This window comes from Nerophis ophidion, linkage group LG05, assembly GCF_033978795.1.
Source record: "Nerophis ophidion isolate RoL-2023_Sa linkage group LG05, RoL_Noph_v1.0, whole genome shotgun sequence".
Taxonomy (NCBI): Eukaryota; Metazoa; Chordata; class Actinopteri; order Syngnathiformes; family Syngnathidae; genus Nerophis; species Nerophis ophidion.
The window spans coordinates 16,403,366-16,430,256 of NC_084615.1; the positions used below are offsets into that span (position 1 = coordinate 16,403,366).

Genomic DNA, 26,891 nt, shown 5'->3' on the forward strand with positions numbered 1-26,891 from the left:
ACGACCAACTTTAGTTACTGACAGTCATTTTACGAAGTGTTCCTGAGCCCATGTGGCGATATCCTGAGCACATGTGGCGATATCCTTTACACACTGATGTCGGTTTTTGATGCACTACCGCCTGAGTGATCAAAGGTCGGTAATACCATGGCTTACGTGCAGTGATTTCTTCAGATTCTCTGACCCTTTTGATGATTTTACGGACCGTAGATGGTAAAACCCCTATATTCCTTGCAATAGCTCGTTGAGAAATGTTGTTCTAAAACTGTTTGACAATTTGCTTACAAAGTGGTGACCCTCACCCCATCCTTGTTTGTGAATTACTTAGCATTTCATGGAAGCTGCTTTTATACCCAATCATGGCACCCAACTGTTCCCAATTAGCCTGGGATGTTCCAAATAAGTGTTTGATGAAAATTTCTCAACTTTATCAGTATTTATTGCCACCTTTCCCAACTTCTTTGTCACGTGTTGCTGGCATCAAATTTTAAAGTTAATGATTAGTTGGGGAAAAAAAAAATGCTTATCTGTTTGAACATCAAATATGTTGTCTTTGTAGCATATTCAATTGAATATGGGTTGAAAAGGATTTGCAAATCATTGTATTCTGTTTATATTTACATCTAACACAATTTCCCAACTCATATGGGTTTGTATAAAATAGTTTTTTTGAAAGATATTTGAAATGTTGTGAGGGAGAATAATAGAATAGATTAAGTGGTTCATTTGGACCCTACTTAAGAGAGTTTTGAGATGACAGCTAATTGTACTTTACAACATTTGAGATCCAAACATCTTCACCCTTGGTTGTTTTTTTGTAAATGTCACAATGAACCCTGTCAGATCACACTAAAACATCTGGTCTTATAGCACCAAATTGACATCATTTTTTTTTTGGTTCCCTGCATGGAAAGAAAAAAAGTGAGCGTGAAGGACAGTGATATTCGTTAAGTAAAAAAAAATCAAAATCAAAAATGACCGAGTGTCGGCAATTTTGCAATGTAATTTGACGGTCTCGCTGCTAGTCTGCAACATTCTGAAGCAGAATATGTCAGGCAATAATATTAAACTAATATCTAAACGGCAGACATATACATGAAAATATGGAAAAGCTGCTGGAAGTAGATGTCTGTAGTCCACTTTCCAAGGTAAATACTGTACATTACTATAATATTTGAATTTTCCCCATCACCCTTGATCACCCCCTGGGAGGTGAGGGGAGCAGTGAGCAGCAGCGGTGGCCGCGCCCGGGAATAATTTTTGGTGATTTAACCCCCAATTCCAAGCCTTGATGCTGATTGCCAAGCAGGGTGGTAATGGCTCCCATTTTGATAGTCTTTGGTATGACTCGGCCGGGGTTTGAACTCACAACCTACCCATCTCAGGGCGGACACGGAGTAGGTCAGTAACAACAAACGAGAGACGACTTTATATTAGTCATGTGGTGAGGTAAAATGTTTTTTTATTAACAAGTGTGACCCCAGAACAATGCAGCTGTATTTAAATACAGTGGGGCAAAAAAGTATTTAGTCAGCCAGCGATTGTGCAAGTTCTCCCACTTCAAATGATGACAGAGGTCTGTAATTTTCATCATAGGTACACTTCAACTGTGAGAGACAGAATGTGAAGAAAAAAATCCAGGAATTTTAAAGAATTTATTTGTAAATTATGGTGGAAAATAAGTATTTGGTCAACCATTCAAAGCTCTCACTGATGGAAGGAGGTTTTGGCTCAAAATCTCACGATGCATGGCCCCATTCATTCTTTCCTTAACACGGATCAATCGTCCTGTCCCCTTAGCAGAAAAACAGCCACAAAGCATGATGTTTCCACCCCCATGTTTCACAGTAGGTATGGTGCTCTTGGGATGCAACTCCAGTATTCTTCTTCCTCCAAACACGACAAGTTGAGTTTATACCAAAATGGATACATGGATGATAATGCAGAGGATTGGGAGAATGTCGTGTGGTCAAATGAAACCAAAATAGAACTTTTTGGTATAAACTCAACTCGTCGTGTTTGGAGGAAGAAGAATACTGAGTTGCATCCCAAGAACACCATACCTACTGTGAAGCATGGGGGTGGAAACATCATGCTTTGGGGCTGTTTTTCTGCTAAGGGGACAGGACGATTGATCCGTGTTAAGGAAAGAATGACTGGAGCCATGTATCGTGAGATTTTGAGCCAAAACTTTCCATCAGGTTGACCAAATGCTTATTTTCCACCGTAATTTACAAATAAATTCTTTAAAATTCCTACAATGTGAATTCCTGGATTTTTTTTTCACATTCTGTCTTTCACAGTTGAAGTGTACCTATGATGAACATTACAGACCTCTGTCATCATTTTAAGTGGGAGAACTTGCACAATCGGTGCCAGACTAAATACTTTTTTGCCCCACTGTATGATTGTGACACACCACTATGTCCTTCAGCAAGTCCATTTTATACCGTCGCCTTTTTTCAAAACATGGTCAGCGAATGAAATATTTACTTTAATATTGCAGTGAAGTATTTCTGATCGTCACCGATGTTGTTCCGCAATGTTCCATGTACCTCTGCAGGGGGTCACGTCTGCCGTGGAAGCAGGCTTGGAGGTGAGCAGCATCTCCACCAACTTCACCAGCCGCTGGGATGTGGCCTCCGCCTTCTTCTTCTGCGGCGCCATCATTACCACCATAGGTAAACCCAGGCGGTGTTTACAGTACCACCCGCTCCTCCTCTTGACGTCGGGGCAAACTTTTCTCCACCAGGTTTTGGCAACCTGTCCCCTCGGACCTGGTACGGACAGCTGTTCTGCCTCTGCTACGCCCTGGTGGGCATCCCCATGTTTGGCATCCTGCTGGCTGGAGTGGGCGACCACATGGGCACCGTGCTGCGGAGGGCCGTGGCCAAGATTGAGACCCTCTTCCTGGTGAGGATGGCAGTGATGTACACACATTCACTGAGCACAAAAAGTTAGGATATTCGGAAGAAGAGCAACAGAAGAATTCTCGTCACATTACTCTGGAAGTGAATTACTTATTTACATTTTTTTTACAACCTTATTTCAACCCATCCCATCCATTTCCTACCGCTTGACCCTTTTGGCTTCAGTTTTTCCAAATACAGTGCATCCAGAAAGTATTCACAGCACGTCACTTTTTACACATTTTGTTAAGTTATAATCTTATTCCAAAACGGAATAAATACATTTTTGCCCTCAGAATTCTACACACAAATCCCCCTTAATAACAATGTGAAAGTATTTTATTTTTATTATTTCACAAATTTATAAAAACAAACAACAACAAAAACATGTATAAAAGTATTCACAGTACGTCACTTTTTACACATTTTGTTATGTTACAGCCTTATTCCAAGATGGAATAAATTCATTTTTGCCCTCAAAATTCTACACACAATACACCATAATGACAATGTGAAAGTTGTATTTATTTTTTATAATATTTCACAAATTTATTAAAAAACAAAAACAAAACATGTACGGTATAAAAGTATTCACAGCACGTCACTTTTTACACATTTTGTTAAGTTACAATCTTATTCCAAAATGGAATAAATTCATTTTTGCCCTCAATATTCTACACACAATACACCATAATAACAATTTGAAAGTTTTTTTTTTTTTATTTATATTTCACAAATTTATTAAAAAACAAAACATGTATGGTATAAAAGTATTCACAGCACGTCACTTTTTACACATTTTGTTATGTTACAGCCTTATTCCAAAGTGGAATGAATTCATTTTTGCCCTTAAAAATTCTACACACAATACACCATAATGACAATTTGAAAGTTTTTTAAATTTTTTTTATATTTCTCAAATGTATTAAAAAACAAAAAAAAACATGTACGGTATATAAGTATTCACAGCACGTCACTTTTTACACATTTTGTTAAGTTACAATCTTATTCCAAAATGAAATAAATTCATTTTTGGCCTCAAAATTCTACACACAATACACCATAATAACAATTTGAAAGTTGTTTTTTTTTTTTTTATATATTTCACAAATTTATTAAAAAACAAAACATGTATGGTATAAAAGTATTCACAGCACGTCACTTTTTACACATTTTGTTATGTTACAGCCTTATTCCAAAGTGGAATGAATTCATTTTTGCCCTTAACAATTCTACACACAATACACCATAATGACAATTTGAAAGTTTTTAAAAAAATTTTAATATTTCACAAATGTATTAAAAAACAAAAAAAAACATGTACGGTATATAAGTATTCACAGCACGTCACTTTTTACACATTTTGTTAAGTTACAATCTTATTCCAAAATGGAATAAATTCATTTTTGCCCTCAAAATTCTACACACAATACACCATAATGACAATGTGAAAGTTTTATTTATTTTTTATAATATTTCACAAATTTATTAAAAAACAAAAACAAAACATGTATAGCATAAAGGTATTCACAGCACGTCACTTTTTACACATTTTGTTAAAATACAATCTTATTCCAAAATGGAATAAATTCATTTTTGCCCTCAAAATTCTACACACAATACACCATAATAACAATTTGAAAGTTTTTTTTTTTTTAAATATTTCACAAATTTATTAAAAAACAAAACATGTACGGTATAAAAGTATTCACAGCACGTCACTTTTTACACATTTTGTTATGTTACAGCCTTATTCCAAAGTGGAATGAATTCATGTTTGCCCTCAAAATTCTACACACAATACACCATAATAACAATTTGAAAGTTTTTTTAATTTTATTTCACAAATGTATTAAAAAAAAACATGTATAAAAGTATTCACAGCATGTCACTTTTTACACATTTTGTTAAGGTAAATCTTATTCCAAAATGGAGTAAATACATTTTTGGCCTCAAAATTCTACACACAATACCCCATAATGAAAATGTGAAAGTTTTTAATTTTTTTATTTCACAAATGTATTAAGAAAACAAAAAAACATGTATAAAAGTATTCACAGCTCGTCACTTTTTACACATTTTGTTAAGTTACCAACTTATTCCAAAATGGAATAAATACATTTTTGCCCTCAAAATTCTACACACAATACTCCATAATAACAATGTGAAAGTTTTTTGTTTTTTTTTTCACAAATTTATAAAAACAAACAACAACAAAAAACATGTATAAAAGTATTCACAACATGTCACTTTTTACACATTTTGTTATGTTATAGCCTTATTCCAAGATGGAATAAATTCATTTTTTCCCCTCAAAATTCTACACACAATACCCCTTAATAACAATGTGAAAGTTTTTTTTTTTATTTTCACAAATTTATAAGAACAAACTACAACAAAAACCTGTATAAAAGTATTCACAGCACATCACTTTTTACACATTTTGTTATGTTACAGCGTTATTCCAAAATGGAATAAATTCATTTTTGCCCTCAAAATTCTACACACAATACACCATAATAACAATTTGAAAGTTTTTTTTTTTTTAAATATTTCACAAATTTATTAAAAAACAAAACATGTACGGTATAAAAGTATTCACAGCACGTCACTTTTTACACATTTTGTTATGTTACAGACTTATTCCAAAGTGGAATGAATTCATTTTTGCCCTTAAAAATTCTACACACAATACACCATAATGACAATTTGAAAGTTTTTAAAAAAATGTTAATATTTCACAAATGTATTAAAAAACAAAAAAAAACATGTACGGTATATAAGTATTCACAGCACGTCACTTTTTACACATTTTGTTAAGTTACAATCTTATTCCAAAATGGAATAAATTCATTTTTGCCCTCAAAATTCTACACACAATACACCATAATGACAATGTGAAAGTTTTATTTATTTTTTATAATATTTCACAAATTTATTAAAAAACAAAAACAAAACATGTATAGCATAAAGGTATTCACAGCACGTCACTTTTTACTCATTTTGTTAAAATACAATCTTATTCCAAAATGGAATAAATTCATTTTTGCCCTCAAAATTCTACACACAATACACCATAATAACAATTTGAAAGTTTTTTTTTTTTTAAATATTTCACAAATTTATTAAAAAACAAAACATGTACGGTATAAAAGTATTCACAGCACGTCACTTTTTACACATTTTGTTATGTTACAGCCTTATTCCAAAGTGGAATGAATTCATGTTTGCCCTCAAAATTCTACACACAATACACCATAATAACAATTTGAAAGTTTTTTTAATTTTATTTCACAAATGTATTAAAAAAAAACATGTATAAAAGTATTCACAGCATGTCACTTTTTACACATTTTGTTAAGGTAAATCTTATTCCAAAATGGAGTAAATACATTTTTGGCCTCAAAATTCTACACACAATACCCCATAATGAAAATGTGAAAGTTTTTAATTTTTTTATTTCACAAATGTATTAAGAAAACAAAAAAACATGTATAAAAGTATTCACAGCTCGTCACTTTTTACACATTTTGTTAAGTTACCAACTTATTCCAAAATGGAATAAATACATTTTTGCCCTCAAAATTCTACACACAATACTCCATAATAACAATGTGAAAGTTTTTTGTTTTTTTTTTCACAAATTTATAAAAACAAACAACAACAAAAAACATGTATAAAAGTATTCACAACATGTCACTTTTTACACATTTTGTTATGTTATAGCCTTATTCCAAGATGGAATAAATTCATTTTTTCCCCTCAAAATTCTACACACAATACCCCTTAATAACAATGTGAAAGTTTTTTTTTTTATTTTCACAAATTTATAAGAACAAACTACAACAAAAACCTGTATAAAAGTATTCACAGCACATCACTTTTTACACATTTTGTTATGTTACAGCGTTATTCCAAAATGGAATAAATTCATTTTTGCCCTCAAAATTCTACACACAATACACCATAATAACAATTTGAAAGTTTTTTTTTTTTTAAATATTTCACAAATTTATTAAAAAACAAAACATGTACGGTATAAAAGTATTCACAGCACGTCACTTTTTACACATTTTGTTATGTTACAGACTTATTCCAAAGTGGAATGAATTCATTTTTGCCCTTAAAAATTCTACACACAATACACCATAATTTCAATTTGAATTTTTTTTTTAATTTTTTAATATTTCACAAATTAAAAACAAAAAAAAACATGTACGGTATATAAGTATTCAAAGCACGTCACTTTTTACACATTTTGTTAAGTTACAATCTTATTCCAAAATGAAATAAATTCATTTTTGGCCTCAAAATTCTACACACAATACCCCATAATGACAATTTGAAAGTTTATTTTATTTTATTTCACAAATGTATTAAAAAAAAAAACATTTATAAAAGTATTCACAGCACGTCACTTTTTACACATTTTGTTAAGGTAAATCTTATTCCAAAATGGAGTAAATACGTTTTTGGCCTCAAAATTCTACACACAATACCCCATAATGAAAATTTGAAAGTTTTTTTTTTTAATTATTTCAAAAATGTATTAAGAAAACAAAAAAACATGTATAAAAGTATTCACAGCACGTCACTTTTTACACATTTTGTTAAGTTACCAACTTATTTAAAAATGGAATAAATACATTTTTGCCCTCAAAATTCTACACACAATACTCCATAATAACAATGTGAAAGTTTTTTTTTTTATTTCACAAATTTATAAAAACAAACAACAAAAAAAACCTGTATAAAAGTATTCACAGCATGTCACTTTTTACACGTTTTGTTATGTTATAGCCTTATTCCAAGATGGAATAAATTCATTTTTTCCCCTCAAAATTCTACACACAATACCCCTTAATAACAATGTGAAAGTTTTTTTTTTTTTTTTTCACAAATTTATAAAAACAAACAACAACAAAAACATGTACAAAAGTATTCACAGCACATCACTTTTTACGCATTTTGTTATGTTACAGCCTTATTCCAAAATGGAATAAATTCATTTTTGCCCTCAAAATTCTACACACAATACACCATAATAACAATTTGAAAGTTTTTTGTTTTTTTTTAATATTTCACAAATTTATTAAAAAACTAAACGTGTACGGTGTAAAAGTATTCACAGCACGTCACTTTTTACACATTTTGTTATGTTACAGCCTTGTTCCAAAGTGGAATGAATTAATTCTTGCCCTTAAAAATTCTACACACAATACACCATAATGGCAATTTGAAAGTTTTTTTAAATGTTTTAATATTTCACAAATTTATTAAAAAAACAAAAAAAACATGTACGGTATATAAGTATTCACAGCACGTCACTTTTTACACATTTTGTTAAGTTACAGTCTTATTCCAAGGTGGAATAAATTCATTTTTGCCCTCCAAACTCTACAATCAATACCCCATAATGACAATTTGAAAGTATTTTTTTTTAATTTCACAAATGTATTAAAAAAACAAAAAACATGTATATAAGTATTCACAGCACGTCACTTTTTACACGTGTTGTTATGTTACAGCCTTATTCTAAGATGGAATAAATTCATTTTTGCCCTCAAAATTCTACACACAATACTCCATAATGAAAATTTGAAGGTTTTTTTTTTTAATTTCACAAATTTATTAAAAAAACAAACAAACAAAAAACAGTATTCACAGCACGTCACTTTTTACACATTTTGTTAAGTTACAGCCTTATTTCAAGATGGAATAAATTCATTTTTGCCCTCAAAATTCTACACACAATACACCATAATGACAATTTGAAAGTGTTTTTAATTTTTTTAATACTTCACAAATTTATTAAAAAAACAAAAAAAACATGTACGGTATATAAGTATTCACAGCACATCACTTTTTACACATTTTGTTAAGTTACAGTCTTATTCCAATGTGGAATAAATTCATTTTTGCCCTCCAAACTCTACAAACAATACCCCATAATGAAAATTTGAAAGTAGGTTTTTTTTATTTCACAAATGTATTAAAAAAAACAATAAACATGTATACAAGTATTCACAGCACGTCACTTTTTACACGTGTTATGTTACAGCCTTATTCCAAGATGGAATAAATTCATTTTTGCCCTCAAAATTCTACACACAATACTCCATAATGAAAATTTGAAGGTTTTTTTTTTAATTTCACAAATTTATTAGAAAAACAAACAAAAAAAAACAATATTCACAGCACGTCACTTTTTACACATTTTGTTAAGTTACAGCCTTATTTCAAGATGGAATAAATTCATTTTTGCCCTCAAAATTCTACACACAATACCCCATAATGACAATTTGAAAGTTTTTTTTTTTTTTTCAATTTCACAAATTGATAATAATAAAAAAAAAAAACATGTATTAAAGTATTCACAGTACGTCATTTTTTACACATTTCGTTATGTTACAGCCTTATTCCAAGATGGAATAAATTAATGTTTGCCCTCAAAATTCTACACACAATACCCCATAATGACAATGTGAAAGTTTTTTTTTCAATATCACAAATTTATAAAAAAAATAAAATAAGTAAAAAAAACATGTATAAAAGTATTCACAGCATGTCACTTTTTACACATTTTGGTAAGTTACAGCCTTATTCCAAAATTGAATAAATTCATTTTTGCCCTCAAATTTCTACGCACAATAGCCCATAATGACTATGTGAAAGGTTTTTTTTTTGTTTTTTTTTTGTGGCTCTGCTGATCTGCGCGGCTCAAAACAGTGAGTATCCAATTAGAGGAGGCGTAAATGTCACGTTCAAGGTGAGGCCAGCTAGAAGGCCTTAATGACAACAACTCATGCTCTGATTGGCTATGGCAATTGTCTATCAACTGTGTGTGCCCGTTCACTTACAGTGCACATACACATTGTTGATTCTAAAGGCAGATTTGGTACAGCATGACAACATGAGCTAGCTGAATTCTGATTGGATAACAACTCTCATTGTTAAAGGCCTACTGAAACCCACTACTACCGACCACGCAGTCTGATAGTTTATATATCAATGATGAAATATTAACACTGCAACATATGCCAATACGGCCTTTTTAGTTTACCAAATTACAATTTTAAATTTCGTCTTGAAAACGTTGTGTAATGATGACGCGTACGCAAGACGTCACGGGTTTTAAGGAAATATGAGCGCTGCACACACACACAGCTAAAAGTCGTCTGCTTTGACGGCATAAATACACAGTATTTTGGAGATCTTTGTTGCTGAATCTTTTGCAATTTGTTCAATTAATATTGGAGAAGTCAAAGTGGAAAGATGGAGTTGGGAAGCTTTAGCCTTTAGCCACACAAACACACGGTGATTCCTTGTTTAAAATTCCTGGAGGTGAAGCTTTACTATGGATCACAGCGAACATGGATCCCGACCACATGTCAATCAGCAGGTTTCGGTGAGAAAATTGTGGTTAAATAGTCAGTTCTTACCGGAGAAAAGATGACTCCCCTGAGACACTGCGCGTCAACACACCCGTGGAGACACTCTTCCGACTATCAGGTACTATTTAACTCACTAAAACACTAGCAACACAATAGAAAGATAAGGGATTTTCCAGAATTATCCTAGTAAATGTCTCTAAAAACATCGGAATCCGTCCCAATGCAATCGCGTTTTTTTTTAACTTCTTTTTTTTTAATCTTTTTTTTTTCTAGTCCGTCGCTATCAATATCCTCAAACCCAAATATTTCATCCTCGCTCAAATGAATGGGGAAATTGTCGTTTTCTCGGTCCGAATAGTAGGGGGGGGCGATATCGCAAATTTGGTTATCGATACCGATTCGATCCGATACCGGCCAGTATCGCCGATACCGGAAGTGTCGTCATCTGATGAGGGGGACTTCGGGGTATCGATACTTTTGAAAAACAAATTTGTACTTTTGCCTTTATTAATTGATTATGATAATAATACAACACAGGACAACGATTTAAGTCAAAAAATAAAATATTTGTTACAAAAGTAATATCAATAGCAAAAAAGTAATGCAAATAAGGTGCAAACAACTACTGAACCTGGCTTGTCGCCTCAAAATACACAAACACTTAAGGTAACTAACAAAACTCTAGTTATTGAACAAAGTTGTAAACATGAACACAAGACAAAAGAACTGAGAAATTCAAATAAAAAAGTAATAATATCAATTACAATAAAGTAAGTAGTGCAAATAAGGTGAAAACAAACACTGAACTTGGCAAGTCGCCTCACAACACACAAGAACTTAAGTAAAAAAGAAAACACTAGTTGTTAAACAGTTGTAAAAATGAACACAAAACAAAAGAACTGAGAAATTATTATCGTTATTTTAGTGCAATAAAATACTTTACAGTTTACAACCAAGACATTAAGTCGCTCTGGAAACGCACGTGTGTGTGTGTGCGTGTCAAAGTGAACCTCGGAGCGAATTATACTGATGTGTGTGCGCGAACGCACCAAGCCTCATGTTAATTGTATTTATTTTATTTTATTTTGGGTTGAAGATGAATTTTTAAAGTGTTTTTAAATCTGGTTCGCGACCCATCACTAGGGAGGAGGGTGGAGTGGTGAGGAGCGCTGCGCTGCGCTCACATTTTTTTTTAAATCGGAGTGATTCGCTTAATTTGGTGAAGTATCGATACCATCACGCCAATATCGATACGATACCAATACTCACCAAGTATCGATACGCCCAGCCCTACCGAATAGCACTTTTTGTTGGAGGCTCCCATTAAAAACAATGTGAATATGTGAGGAGCCATCACACGGGTGACGTCATCGTCTGCGACTTCCGGTACAGGCAGGGCTTTTCTGTTAGCACCGAAAGTTGCAAACTTTATCGTGGATGTTCTCTACTACAGCAAAAATATGGCAATATCGCGAAATGATCAAGTATGACACATAGAATGGACCTGCTATCCCTGTTTAAATAAGAAAATCTCATTTCAGTAGGCCTTTAAAGAAGGAAGGAGTATAACATAACATGAAGAGAATATGAATAACAGGCTTCTTTCCCAAAGCTGTCACCATGTTGAACTCTAACTTATAATAATAATAATAATTCACCCCTATTTATGCCCTAAAGCCCTACTGTGCAATACTACGCTTCGAGTGCAATACTCCCGTCCAAAGGCAAAACCTAGTAACTCACTTCTAGCTGATTTTGAGAAAACAAAGGAAAACCAATCTATCTCGATGCTGTCTTACAAAGATCTACAAAGTCATCAAACGTATAGATGTTTTCTTGAGCTTTTCATTTTCTTGCCTGCTCTCATGAACGTGTGCCCTTTCTCCAGATATTTTATCACAATCTCGGGTGGGCCACTTTCTGCGTTTGCACATTGGGCAAGAGCCGTGTACAGCGTCCAGTTTTTATTTTGACCTCCACAGTTATCCGCCCAAAAGAGTATCAAGAACAATACATTTAATGAAGGTGCTTGCAACGTCCTGGGCCAATCTTCCAAATATCCCCTCGTGCCATAATATCACATAATCAGGTTGACCGTCGGCCCCCATTCGTGCAAATGTCTCATTAAAGACAATAAGGCGACTGACAAAGAAGCTCCGATTGGTCCCTGGAGATACTAGTTTTTTCTGTTGTATCTACGCTGTTTATGTGGTAGTTGCTAGGTCCTGCCATGCGCGTAACAGCTTACTTACGGAACTAATTACAATATCGCATACACTAATGTAAAGCATATCACCTCGGAACTCCAAAATTATTATCAGCTCAGTTTCGACCAAAATTGAGTTACTGGGTTTTGCCTTTGGACGGGAGAATACGTCCGACGCTGATTGTTTTTATTGCTTCGGTACTCTTGTCTTGTTCTGTCTATTGTACAGTATTTTGTATTTCTATAGTGTTTTGTATATTGTACAGGATTGCTTATTATTTTTATTGGATAGTAGTCTGTTAGTTTTTTCCTTTATTACCTCTTGTGTTATTTATTTCACACCATGTGGTTCCCACTGCCGCACCTTAAATTGGAGTCTTTAATCTCGTTATATGCAAATATAATGACGATAAAGTCCATTTTATTCTATTCTATTCTATTCTATTCTACAGGTGCTGGTCATATTATTACAATGTCATGAAAAAGTTGATTTATTTCATTAATTCCATTTAGAAAGTCAAACTTGTAGAATGTATACATTCATTCCAAACAGACTGATACATTTCAAGTGTTTTTTACCAAAAAGGAGATTATTATAGTAAATTCAACATCTCAGAAAATTAGAATATGGTGAAAAGGTCAGATATTGAAGACACCTGGTGCCACACTCTAATTAGCTAACTAACTCAAAACACCTGGAAAAGCCTTTAAATGGTCTCTCGTTTTGATTCTGTATGACACACAATCATGGGGAAGACTGCTGACTTGACAACTGTCCAAAAGATGACCATTGATACTTTAAAGAAGGAGGGCAAGACACAAAAGGTCATTGCCAAAGAGGTTGGATGTTCCCAGAGCTCTGTGTCCAAGCACATTAATAAAGAGGCGAAGGGAAGACAAAGATGTGGTAGAAAAAAGTGTACAAGCAAGAGGGATAACCGCGCCCTGGAGAGGATTGTCAAACAAAACCGATTCAAAATGTGGGGGAGATCCACAAAGAGTGGACTGCAGCTGCAGTCAGTGCTTCAAGAACCACCACACACCGACGTATGCAAGATATGGGCTTCAGCTGTCGCATTCCTTGTGTAAAGACACTCTTGAATAAGAGACAACGTCAAAAGTGTCTCGCCTGGGCTCAAGACAATAGGACTGGACTGCTGCTGATTGGTCCAATGTTATGTTTTCAGATGAAAGTAAATGTTGTATCTCCTTTGGAAATCAAGGTCCCAGAGTCTGGAGGAAGACAGAAGAGGCATAGAATCCACGTTGCCTGAAGTCCAGTGTCAAATTTCCACAATCGGTAACAGTCTGGGGTGCCATGTCATCTGCTGGTGTTGGTCCACTGTGTTTCCTGAGGTCTAGGGTCAATGCAGCAGTCTACCAGGAAGTTTTAGAACACTTTATGCTGCCTGCCGCGGACCAATTTTATGGAGGTGAAGATTTCATTTTCCAACATGACTTGGCACCTGCACACAGTGCCAAATCTACCAGTACCTGGTTTAAGGACCATGGTATCGCTGTTCTTGATTGGCCTGCAAACTCACCTGACCTTAACCCCATAGAAAACCTATGGGGTATTGTGAAGCGGAAGATGCCAGATGCCAGACCCAACAATGCTGAAGAGCTGAAGGCCACTATTAAAGCAACCTGGGCTCTCATAACACCTGAGGAGTGCAACAGACTGGTGGACTCCATGCCACGCCGTATTGCTGCAGCAATTCAGGGAAAAGGAGCTGCAACTAAGTATTGATTGCCGTACATGCTGAAACTTTCCATGTTCATACTTTTCAGTTGGCCCACATTTCTAAAAAAAAAAAAAATTTTGGGTACTATTCGTGGGCTTCACGGTGGCAGAGGGGTTAGTGCGTCTGCCTCACAATACGAAGGTCCTGCAGTCCTGGGTTCAAATCCAGGCTCGGGATCTTTCTGTGTGGAGTTTGCATGTTCTCCCCGTGAATGCGTGGGTTCCCTCCGGGTACTCCGGCTTCCTCCCACTTCCAAAGACATGCACCTGGGGATAGGTTGATTGGCAACACTAAATGGTCCCGAGTGTTTGAATGTGAGTGTGAATGTTGTCTGTCTATCTGTGTTGGCCCTGCGATGAGGTGGCGACTTGTCCAGGGTGTACCCCGCCTTCCGCCCGATTGTAGCTGAGATAGGCGCCAGCGCCCCCCGCGACCCCGAAAGGGAATAAGCGGTAGAAAATGGATGGATGGATGGATGGATGGTACTATTCGTAACTAATATTCAAATTTTCTGAGATACTGAATTTGGGATTTTCAGTAATTGTCAGTACTAATCATCAAAATTTAAAGAAATAAACATTTCAAATATATCACCATGTTTGTAATGAATTGATATAATATGTAAGTTTCACGTTCTGAATATAATTACTGAAATAAATCAACTTTTTCATGATATTCTAATAATATGACCAGCACCTGTATTCTAATATGACCAGCATGCACACCACTGGTAAAAAGCTTCACATGTTTGAAAAAATGATTTTTTTGATGTCGACCTCGTTCAGTGTGACAACTTTAGAGATGGATGAGATCGACTAATTCCTGGTTTTGCTGTGTCAGAAACGTAAAGTGCGGCCCACCACCGTGCGAGTCAGCTCTGCCGTGCTCTCCATCCTGGTCGGCTGCCTCATCTTCCTCGCCGTGCCCACCGTGGTCTTCCAGGAGTCTGAGGACTGGTCCTTCCTGGAGTCGCTCTACTTTGTGGTCATCACGCTCACCACCGTGGGATTTGGAGACTTCGTGCCAGGTGTTTGAACACAACACTGCAGATACACCACTCCTAAATATGTTGTCTGTTAAATGGCCAAGACTGTCACTTTGGTCCCAACCCTGCTGTCGCGTGTGTGTGTGTGTTTGTGTGTGCGTGTGTGTGTGTGTGTGTGTGTGTGTGTGTCCAGATGGGAGTCATGCGGGCGGGCTCTTCTTCAAACCTCTGGTGTGGTTATGGATCGTGTTCGGTCTGGCCTACTTTGCCTCCATCCTCACCATGATTGGCAATTGGCTGCGTGTGCTGTCCAAGAAGACCCGTGCTGAGGCGAGACACACACACACACACACACACACACACACACACACACACACACACACACATACACATTTGTTACCTTCTTGAGACTTCCGAAAAATGCCTCCCTCTTGAGGACCAGCCTTTCTAGATCTATAAAGATGTGTATTAAAGGCCTACTGAAAGCCACTACTACCGACCACGCAGTCTGATAGTTTATATATCAATGATGAAATATTAACATTGCAACACATGCCAATACGGCCTTTTTAGTTTACTAAATTGCAATTTTAAATTTCCCAAGGAGTGTCTTGTTGAAAACGTCGCGGAATGATGACGCCTGTTTGTGACGTCTCGGGTTGTAGCGGACATATTATCCCAGCACCACACACGGCTAAAAGTCGTCTCTTTTCATCGCATAATTAAACAGTAATTTGGACATCTGTGTTGCTGAATCTTTTGCAATTTGTTCAATTAATAATGGAGACGTCAAAGAAGAAAGCTGTTGGTGGATTGCAGCTGCCTTTAGCACCGAAACTCAGCCAGTGTTTCTTTGTTGTGAAGCTTTAACACAGAGCGGTCAAGCGAACCTGATTCTCTACGTCAACCAGTAAGTTTTTGGATGGGAAAATTGTGATATTAAGTCGTCTCTTACCGGAGACTTCAGTGGATTATGCGACCTCATCCTGCAGCTCAAAAAGGCAGCTGTGATCTTGGCTCCTCGGCTTCTCTGAGAGACACTTGCGTTCACCACAGCCATCCGACTTTCAGGCATGACTTTACAATCTCACTAATACACTTTTAAAACAATAAGCAGATAAGGGATCTTCCAGAATTACCCTAGTAAATGTGTTTAATTACATCTGAAACGGTCCCACTGCTGCCGCCTGGAGCCGTCACCTTTTTTTTTTTTTTTTGTGCTTCACTCTAACTTTCCTCACCCACAAATCTTTCATCCTTGCTCAAATTAATGGGGGAATTTTCGCTTTCTCCGTCCGAATAGCTCTTGCTGCCGGAGGCTATGATTATAAACAATGTTCAGATGTGAGGAGTTCCACAACCCGTGACGTCACACGCACATCGTCTGCTACTTCCGGTACAGGCAAGGCTTTTTTATTAGCGACCAAAAGTTGCGAACTTTGTTGTGGATGTTCTCTACTAAATCCTTTCAGCAAAAATATGGCAATATCGCAAAATGATCAAGTATGACTCATAGAATGGACCTGCTATCCCCGTTTAAATAAGAAAATCTCATTTCAGTAGGCCTTTACCAACATTAATAATATATACATATTATCCATCCATCCATTTTCTACCGCTTATTCCCGTCGGGGTCGCGGGGGGTGCTGGAGCATATCTCAGCTACAAACGGGCGGAAGGCGGTGTACACCCTGGACAAGTAGCCACCTCATCGGAGGGCTATATACATGCTATGCAAATATAATAAAACCTTGTTGGAATTTTTACAAGAAAAAGGTCACAATTTCACAAGAAAAACGTATACTAAAATTCGTCATTTTGCTCAACGAAGGTCAAAACTGAACCTTTGTGCAATATTATGATAATAGTTGGAATTTAACTCAACGGTCGCAGTTTTACAAGAAAAGCTTAAAACTTGGGCAATTTTATGAAAAGAGTCGTCATTTTACTCAACAAAAGTTACAATTTTAGAAGGAAACTTTAACATTTTGGCAATATTATAATAACAATCTGATTTTTACTCGGCAAGATAATGACAAAAGTCATCATTTTACTCCGAAAATTTCACACTATTTTACAAGAACAACAAAAAAATTGTCAATATTGTGATAAAAGTCAGAGTTTTATATGACAAATGTTACCATTTTGCATAAAAAAAGTAGTAATTTCACATCAAAAAGTAATAATTTGATCAGAAAATGTTGCAATATTACAGAAACAGAAAGAATATGAGAAATTGTTCCCAAATTTACAATAAAAAAATCGACACATTGTGAGAAAAACACTTTGCTTTTAGTTCATTTATTATTTTTGGATTTTTTTGTTTGTAATTGGTTTTTAATCTTCATTATTTACAAGAACACACACATTTTCTTGTATTTCTCACCTTCTTGAGACCTGAGAAAAATGCCTCCCTCTTTCGGACCAGCCTTTCTAGATATATAAAATGTGTATTTACAACATTAATAATATATACGTGCTAAGTAAAAATAAAAAAAAAGCTTGTTGTGAAGAATTTGTTGGAATTTCACAAGAAAAACGTATTATAATAAAAGTCGTCATTTTGTTCAATGCAAGTCAAAATTTGACAAGAAAAACTCAACCTTTGTGCAATTTTATGATAATAGTTGGAATTTTACTCGACAGTCGCAGTTTTACAAGAAAAGCTTAGAACTTGGGCAATTTTATGAAAAGAGTCGTCATTTTACTCGACAAAAGTCACAATTTTAGAAGGAAACTTTAACATTTTGGCAATATTATAATAACAATCTGATTTCTACTCTGCAAAATGATGACAAATGTCATCATTTTACTCCGAAAATGTCACTATTTTACAAGAACAACAAAAAAATGGCAATTTTGTGATAATTGTCAGAGTTTTATATGACAAATGTCACCATATTGCATTAAAAAGTCGTAATTTTACATAAAAAAAGTAATAATTTTATGAGAAAATATTGCAATATTACAGAAAGAATATGAGAAATTGTTCCCAAATTAATAATAAAAAAATCGACACATTGTGAGAAAAAAAATTTGCTTTTAGTTCATTTATTATTTTTGGAATTTTTTGTTTGTAATTGGTTTTTAATCTTCATTATTTACAAGAACACACACTTTTTCTTGTATTTGTCACCTTCTTGAGACCTGAGAAAAATGCCTCCCTCTTTCGGACCAGCCTTTCTAGACATATAAAGATGTGTATTTACAACATTAATAATATATACATGCTAAGTAAAAATAAAAAAAGCTTGTTGTGAAGAATTTGTTGGAATTTCACAAGAAAAAGGTGACAATTTCACAAGAAAAACGTATTATAATAAAAGTCGTCATTTTGTTCAATGCAAGTCAAAATTTGACAAGAAAATCTCAACCTTTGTGCAATTTTATGATAATAGTTGGAATTTTACTCGACAGTCGCAGTTTTACAAGAAAAGCTTAAAACTTGGGCAATTTTATGAAAAGAGTCGTCATTTTACTCTACAAAAGTCACAATTTTAGAAGAAGACTAACATTTTGGCATTATTATAATAACAATCTGATTTCTACTCTGCAAAATGATGACAAATGTCATCATTTTACTCCGAAAATGTCACTATTTTACAAGAACAACAAAAAAAAAGGCAATTTTGTGATAAATGTCAGCGTTTTATACGACAAATGTCACCATATTGCATCAAAAAGTAGTAATTTTACATCAAAAAGTAATAATTTTATAAGAAAATATTGCAATATTACAGAAACAGAAAGAATATGAGAAATTGTTCCCAAATTTATAATAAAAAAATTGCCACATTGTGAGAAAAAGACTCTGCGATGAGGTGGCGACTTGTCCAGGGTGTACTCCGCCTTCCGCCCGATTGTAGCTGATATATGCACCAGCGCCCCCAGTGACCCCAAAGGGGAATAAGCGGTAGGAAATGGATGGATGAGAAAAATACTTTGCTTTTAGTTGATGACAAAAGTCATCGTTTTACTCCAAAAATGTCACATGTTAAAAATGTTTTATAAATATTTAAGAGACTAAATACTTCATAGTTCTCGGATATTGTGTTGATAGCTGTCAGGTTCAAACACTGATGACATCTATTAAACAGACAAGAAGCAAGGAATCATGCAGAGACAGTGTTAAATTTTACTCATGAGGAGAAACATATTGGGCCTGACACTTAGTTACAGTTCCAACCTACGCTCTAAGGTACAGTCCCACGTTCTCCTCTATTTATTTGGGAGGTCCCTGGTTACATCAGTGAGGCTGCTTCCGGAGGAAGGGGGTAATTTCAGAAGCCCCAGTTAGACACAATATATGATTATTCAGAAATGCAAATGTGCTGACACTTGTGATATCCCCCTGTCTCTGCTTTGTCTGCGTCAAAGTACTCGATGACGGTCCTCGGCAGTCAGCAGGCCGGGTCTGGACACAAACACTGATACGAGACGACTCGCAATCCAAGATTGCAAGTTGTCCCTTTGCACAGATAGAAAAGTCCAACTTTAGCACAATTGATGATAACTATAGCAACGGCCTTTAAGCATAAGAGTTGTGTGATAACGTATACATAACTATTCTAACAATAGCAGAATCTTGTACGGTTGTAAGGAACAAGTATGGTTGATGTTGTCGCACAGATGGAGGAGTTGCGAGCCCACGCCACAGACTGGACCCAGCACATGTCCAAGGACTTCCGCCTCCCCAACCCGCTGGAGTTCAACGACCCCTTCCTCCTGCAGCGCCGCCGCTGGAAGCGAAGCGAGCGCCGTCGCATCCGCCGCGGAGCCCAGGGCACGCTGGGATACCGGCAGAGGGGCGGGGCAGAGAACGGCCACCTCCCCCACCACTGGGCCGGCCTCTCCGGCTCCATGGGCCGCCTGGATGTGCTCGGCTCCTCCCTGGAGAGGAAGATGATGTCCAAACCTCGGTCGCGGCTCAGCGCTGCCGGAGTGGGAGGCGGGACCATTCCTCGAGCCAGGCCCGCCGAGCCCGGTTTGCAGCAGCAGGTGGGGAGGCGGTCCTTACCTCACCTGATGCTGCGGTCCTTCTCTATGCCCGTCGCTAACTCCGCCTCCGAGCTGGACTCTCCAGAAGCGGCCGGGCGGGGAGGCTCCCTCTCGGGATCCGAGTCGCCCTTCGACTCCAGGTCTGACATCTCCTCCGCGTCCTCGTCTTTCTCGGATCTCCGCGGGTTCCGGGCCCGCCGTGCGGCGTGCGACGTTGAAGGAGGCGGAGCCTCCTCGCAAGACAAGGCCAAGGAAGAAAAACATTCCTCCCTCGCTCCTCTTCCTGCTCACCGTCCCAACATAGTCCTCAACGAGGAGCCCTCAGGTGCCTGTCAGCTGCTGGACTTCTTCGGGGAGAACCTGGCCTACATCGACGAGTCCTCGGACACATTAAGCGAGCACGCCCTGCCGGCCGAGGAGAGGAGGAGACGAGCACGTAAGCCCAAGCAGAGGAGCGTGAGGAGGAAGTTGTCGCAGAGGTGGAGCCCCCTTCAGGTGAGGAGGCCCAGCAGCGACATGCAGCCTCCCTCCAATCCTCCTACGCCGCCTCCTGACTTGTCTGCGTCAGACCTGAACCACACAGACTCGCCGCCCACACTCTGACACCTGCAGGGACACTTTTTTTTTTTTTTCAACGACTTGTGAATGTTTTCCAGCTTACACCTCAAGAAGCAGTCAAGTTTGTAGCATTATTCAGCTGCACTGTCACATGACTTAGTTTTTTTTAATGCTGCCATTTGATGGTTAACACGCTTGCCCTCACGGTCAGGAGATCCTGGTTTGAATCTCTGTTGGAATATCTCCTTGTGTGGGTCTTCTTACTCCCACGGCCCACAAACATGCATGTTGTTGTTAATTGGAGACGCTAAATTGTTGGTAGGTAAGAATGCTTGAATGTGATGTCTATTGTGATTGACAGGCTGCCCAAATCAGCTGGGATAGGCTCCAGCTTATCGGTATAGAAAATTAATAAACATTGGTTCAGTGTTGCCAGTTTGTGTTAAAAAGTGTTGTCTTCCATCTTTTATTTAAAAATAACATTTAAATAGTGCAAAAACGTGTCAAATGTTGTGAAATGTCAATCATTACTTTAATTAGCAAAAACAACAATAATCTGGCTTTTGTTTTACAAAAACGTGTTTGTTTTATCCATTGGTTACATGACAGTCGCATTTTGGAACCTCAAAAATTAAAAATATTTGCCTCAAAAGTAAGTTATTATCTTTTTACAAACAAGTTTGAGTTGATAAAGTAATATTGAAGTGTATAGTGTGAGGCAGTATGTGCACGTACGCCCTCTCGTGGCTGTGAGTATAATAGCAACTGACCGCATTCAAGTGGGTGCTTTATACATTTTTATTTTGTTTGTTTTCATTACAGTTGCATTTTGGCACCTCAAAAATCAGAAATATTGTGCTCAAAATGCAAGTTACTATATTTACCAAACGTTTTTGTGTGATTGTTGGTAAAGTAACATTTAAGTGTATAGTGTGAGGCTTTACGTGCACGTACGCCCTCTCGTGGCTGTAAGCAGAATAACAACTGGCCGCATTCTAACTGGGCGCTTTTTTTAATACATTTTTATTTTGTCTGTTTGCATAACAGTCACATCTTCACTCCAAATGTTAGTGTTTACTCTTTTTTTTAAAAATACAAACAAGGATTTTAGTGAGCGTTGAAAACATTTTAGATGTCCGGTGTGAGCATGCGTGAGCCAATGACCTCATAACCGAAGAGTAGGGTGTGGCAGTATGTGCACGTCCGCCCTCTCGTGGCTGTAAAATGAATAGCAACCTACCACAGTCAAGTGGTCGCTTTATTTATACAGTTTTATTTTGTCTGTTTGGAACCTCAAAAATGACAAATATTTGCCTCAAAATGCGAGTTACTGTTTTTTACCAACTGTTTTTGTGTTATTGTTGATAAAGTAAGATTTAAGTGAATAGTGTATCAACATTTAAGTGAATAGTGTAAGGCAATATGTGCACTTCCGCCCTCTCGTGGCTGTGAGCAGAATAGCACCTGACCGCTTGCTAATTGGGCGCTTTATTTTTACATTTTTATTTCGTCTGTTTCGATAACAGTTGCATATAGACTCAAAATGTAAGTGTTTTATCTTTAAAAAAAAAAAGAATTTTAGTGTGAGCGTTGAAAATTAAACATAAATGTCAAGTGTGAGCATGCGCGAGCCAATGACGTCATAACCTTAGCAAAAAAGGTGGCCTGAGATATCGATTTTGGCATTATCTTTATTTTTTTATGTTTTTTTATCCATTGGTTACATGAAAGTTGCATTTTGGGACCTCGCAAATTACAAATATTTGCCTCAAAATGCAAGTTACCATTTTTTACCAAATGTTTTTGTGTGATCGTTGATAAAGTAACATTTAAGTGTATAGTGTGAGGCAGTATGTGCACTCACACCCTCTCGTGGCTGTGAGTAGAATAGCAACTGACCGCATTCTATTTGGGCACTTTATTTATACGTTTTTATTTTGTCTGTTTCCATAACAGTCGCATTTTGACTCTAAATGTAAGTGTTTTATTTTTATTTTTTTTAAATCAAGCCTTTTAGTGTGAGCGTTGAAAATGTAACATTTAAATGTCCAGTGTGAGCATGCGCGAGCCAATGACGTCATAACCAAAGAGTATAGTGTGATGCAGTATGCACGTACGCCCTCTCGTGGCTGTAAGTATAATAGCATCTGACCGCATTCTAATTGGGCTCTTTATTCATACATTTTTATTTTATCTGTTTCCATGACATCTTTTTTTTTTCAGATTTTTTAAAGGAAGCATTTTAGTGTGAGTGTTGAAAACTAAACATTTTAAATGTCCAGTGTGAGCATGCGCGAGCCAATGACGTCATAACTGAAGCAAAAAAGGCGGGCTTAGATATCAATTTTATCATTATCTTTTTTTTTATTTTTTTTTTTTATGTTTTTTTCATCCATTGGTTACATGACAGTTGTATTTTGGAACGTCAAAAATCACAAATGTCTGCCTCAAAATGCGAGTTACTACTTTTTACCAAACTTTTTTGTGTGATCGTTGATAAACAGTATATATAGTGTGAGGCAGTATGTGCACGTACGCCCTCTCGTGGCTGTGAGCAGAATAGCAACTGACCACAGTCAAGTGGGTGCTTTCTTTATACATTTTTATTTTGTCTTTTTCCATGACAGTCGCATTTGGAACCTCAAAAATGAAAAAATTTTGCCTTAAAATACGAGTTACTGTTTTTTACCAACTGTTTTTGTGTGATTGTTGATAAAGTAACATTTAAGTGTATAGTATAAGGCAATATGTGCACTTACGCCCTCTCGTGGCTGAGAGCAGAATAGCAACTGACCGCTTTCTAATTAGGCGCTTTATTTTTACATTTTTGTTTCGTCTGTTTCGATAACAGTCGCATATAAATGATAAATGGGTTGTACTTGTATAGCGCTTTTCTACCTTCAAGGTACTCAAAGCGCTTTGACACTACTTCCACATTTACCCATTCACACACACATTCACACACTGATGGAGGGAGCTGCCATGCAAGGCGCCAACCAGCACCCATCAGGAGCAAGGGTGAAGTGTCTTGCTCAGGACACAACGGACGTGACGAGGTTGGTACTAGGTGGGATTTGAACCAGGGACGCTCGGGTTGCACACGGCCACTCTCCCATTGCGCCACGCCGTCCCAATATATAGGCCCAAAATGTAAGTGTTTTATCTTTAAAAAAAAAAAAAAGAATTTTGGTGTGAGCGGTTAAAATTAAACATTATAAATGTCCAGTGTGAGCATGCGCAAGCCAATGACGCCATAACCTAAGCAAAAAAAGTGGCCTGAGATATCCATTCTGGCATTATCTTTTTTTCTTTGTTTTATGTTTTTTTAATCCATTGGCTACATGACAGCTGCATTTTGGAACCTCAAAAATCAGAAATATTTGCCTTAAAATGCGAGTTACTACTTTTTACCAAACGTTTTTGTTTGATCGTTGATACAATTACATAGGTATGAAGTGTATAGTGTGAGGCAGAATGTGCACGTCCGCCCTCTCTTGGCTGTAAGCAGAATAGCAACTAACTGCATTCTGAGTGGGCGCTTTAATAATCCTTTTTTTTCCCGTCTGTTTCCATAACAGTCGCATTTTGACTCAAAATGTAAGTTTTTTCTTTGAAAAAATAAAATAAAATAAGCAGTTTAGTGTGAGCGCTGAAAATGAAACATTCAAATGTCCAGTGTGAGCATGCGCGTGTGAGGCAGTATGTGCACGTACGCCCTCTCGTGGCTGTGACCAGAAAAGCAGCTGACCGCATTCTAATTGGGCGCTTTATTTATACATTTTTTTTATCTGTTATCATTACATTTTGAATCAAAATGTGTTGTTTTTTTCTTTTTTTTTAAAAGCAAGCATTTTAGTGTGAGCATTGAAAATTAAACATTTTAAATGTCCAGTGTGAGCATGCGCAAACCAATGACGTTATAACCGAAGCAAAAAAGGTGAAATGAGATATCAATTTTATCATTATCTTTTTTTTATTTTTTTTAAATATTTGTTTCATCCATTGGTTACATGACAGTTGTGTTTTGGAACCTCAAAAATCACAAATATTTGCCTAAAAATGCGGGTTATTACTTTTTACCAAACGTTTTTGTGTGATCGTTGATAAACATTATATAAAGTGTGCGGAAGTATGTGCACGTACGCCCTCTCGTGGCTGTGAGCAGAATAGCAACTGACCACATTCTAATTGGGCGCTTTATTTATACATTTTTATTTCGTCTGTTTCCATAACAGTTGCATTTTCACTGAAAATGTAAGTGTTTTCTATTCAAAACAAACAGACAAACAAGAATTTTAGTGTGAGCATTTAAAATTAAACATTTTCAGTGTCCTGTGTGCGCATGCGCGAGCCAATGACGTCATAACCTTCGCAAAAAAAGGTGTCCTTAGATATCGATTTTGGCATTATCATTTTTTTCAATGTTTGTTTTATCCATTGGTTACATGACAGTTGCATTTTGGGACCCCAAAAATCAAATTTATTTACCTCACAATGCAAGTTACTATATTTTACCAAACGTTTTTGTGTGATCGTTGATAATGTAACATTTGAGTGCATAGCGTGAGGCAGTATGTCCACGTACGCCTTCTTGTGGCTCTGAACAGAACAGCAACTGACCGCCTTCTAATTGGGCGCTTTATTTATTAAAAAAAAATTCGTCCGTTTCCATAACAGTTGCATTTTGACTCAAAATGCAAGTGTTTTCTCTTTTTTTAAAAACAAAACAAATTTTAGTGTGTGCGTTGAAAATGTACATTTTAAATGTCCAGTGTGAGCATGCACGAGCCAATGACGTCATAACCTGAGCAAAAAAATTTGGCCTAGATATGAATTCTGGCATTATCTGTTTTCTTTTTAATGTTTGTTTTATCCATTGGTTACACGACAGTTGCGTTTTGAAACCTCAAAAATCAAAAATATTTGCTTCAAAATGCGAGTTGCTATTTTTGTAAAACGTTTTTGTGTGATTGTTGTTAAAGAAACATTTAAGTGTAGGGTGAGGCAGTATGTGCGCCTACGCCCTCTCGTGGCTGTGAGCAGAATAGCAACTGACCGCATTCTAAGTGGGCGCTTAATTTATACATTTTTATTTCGTCTGTTTCCATAACAGTCGCATTTTCACTCGAAATTTAAATGTTTTCCCTTAAAAACGAAAAACAAAAAAACGAACATTAACTTGACGATGAAACATTTTTAAATGTCCAGTGTGAGCATGCGCGAGCTAATGACGTCATAACCGAAGCAAAATGGCGGTACGGATTTTTGATTGTAATTATTTGTTCATTATGTGGCATTTATTTACGACGCTGTTAACGTGACCAGATCATACATTTTACTTGTATATACATCCTTCATGAAATACGCTGAAAAAAAACTATTCAAATGACGCTTTTAGCGAAGCATTTGAGGGGAGCGGTTCTTCGACAACAACAACAACAAAGTGACATCGCCCCCTGCTGGCCTGCAATGCATATTACAAGGTGACGTATTGTGAAAATACACACTACTAACCATACATGATATATTCCTGGACAATATTCATGACAAATTTGTGTTTTGTTTTAAAAACGTGCTATTTGGATTTAAATTGTATGAAAAAAAATGTGAAAAGGAATTTTACTTTTGCAACCTCATTATACTATTGGCTAAGTTTTATATTCATAAATGTAAGTTTCTCAATACCTGACCTGTTTCTTGTGCCTTTAAAAAGAATTGGAACTCTACGTTAAAACACTCTCTACGTCTAACAACCAAAAAGCTGTGAAACGATGATGCTGTGTTCCAATTTTAAGTTATTTACTGAAATTGAGTGAGCCTATGGCTTTGCACTTTGTTATATATATATATATATATATATATATATATATATATATATATATATATATATATATATATATACGTATTTCCTCTAATTGCCGCCGGGGCGCTAATTAATTTACTCCTAATTAACTCCTGCGCTTACCAAAGGCATGCGGTAAAAGTAAGCATGCGCTAATTATTTTAAAACCCCTTCTCACTCCGACACTTACCAAAGGTATGCAGTAAAAAATTTGAGTGTGATGTAAGCTTGGACCTTAAATCCTACTGAATAGC

The 26,891-nt window shown here is 36.3% G+C and overlaps 1 protein-coding gene across 1 annotated transcript in view; it reads left to right on the top strand.

Moving 5' to 3' along the window:
• kcnk4a (potassium channel, subfamily K, member 4a) overlaps positions 1–21,244 on the top strand; it is a 35,617-nt gene extending 14,373 nt beyond the window's left edge. Inside the window, exons 5-9 of the mRNA XM_061900203.1 lie at positions 2,564–2,681; positions 2,753–2,913; positions 15,095–15,281; positions 15,433–15,569; positions 19,869–21,244. Of these exons, the coding sequence (XP_061756187.1) occupies positions 2,564–2,681; positions 2,753–2,913; positions 15,095–15,281; positions 15,433–15,569; positions 19,869–20,840 (1,575 nt within the window). The 3' untranslated portion in view covers positions 20,841–21,244. The remainder of the gene's footprint in view (positions 1–2,563; positions 2,682–2,752; positions 2,914–15,094; positions 15,282–15,432; positions 15,570–19,868) is intronic.
• Positions 21,245–26,891: the final 5,647 nt, after the last annotated feature.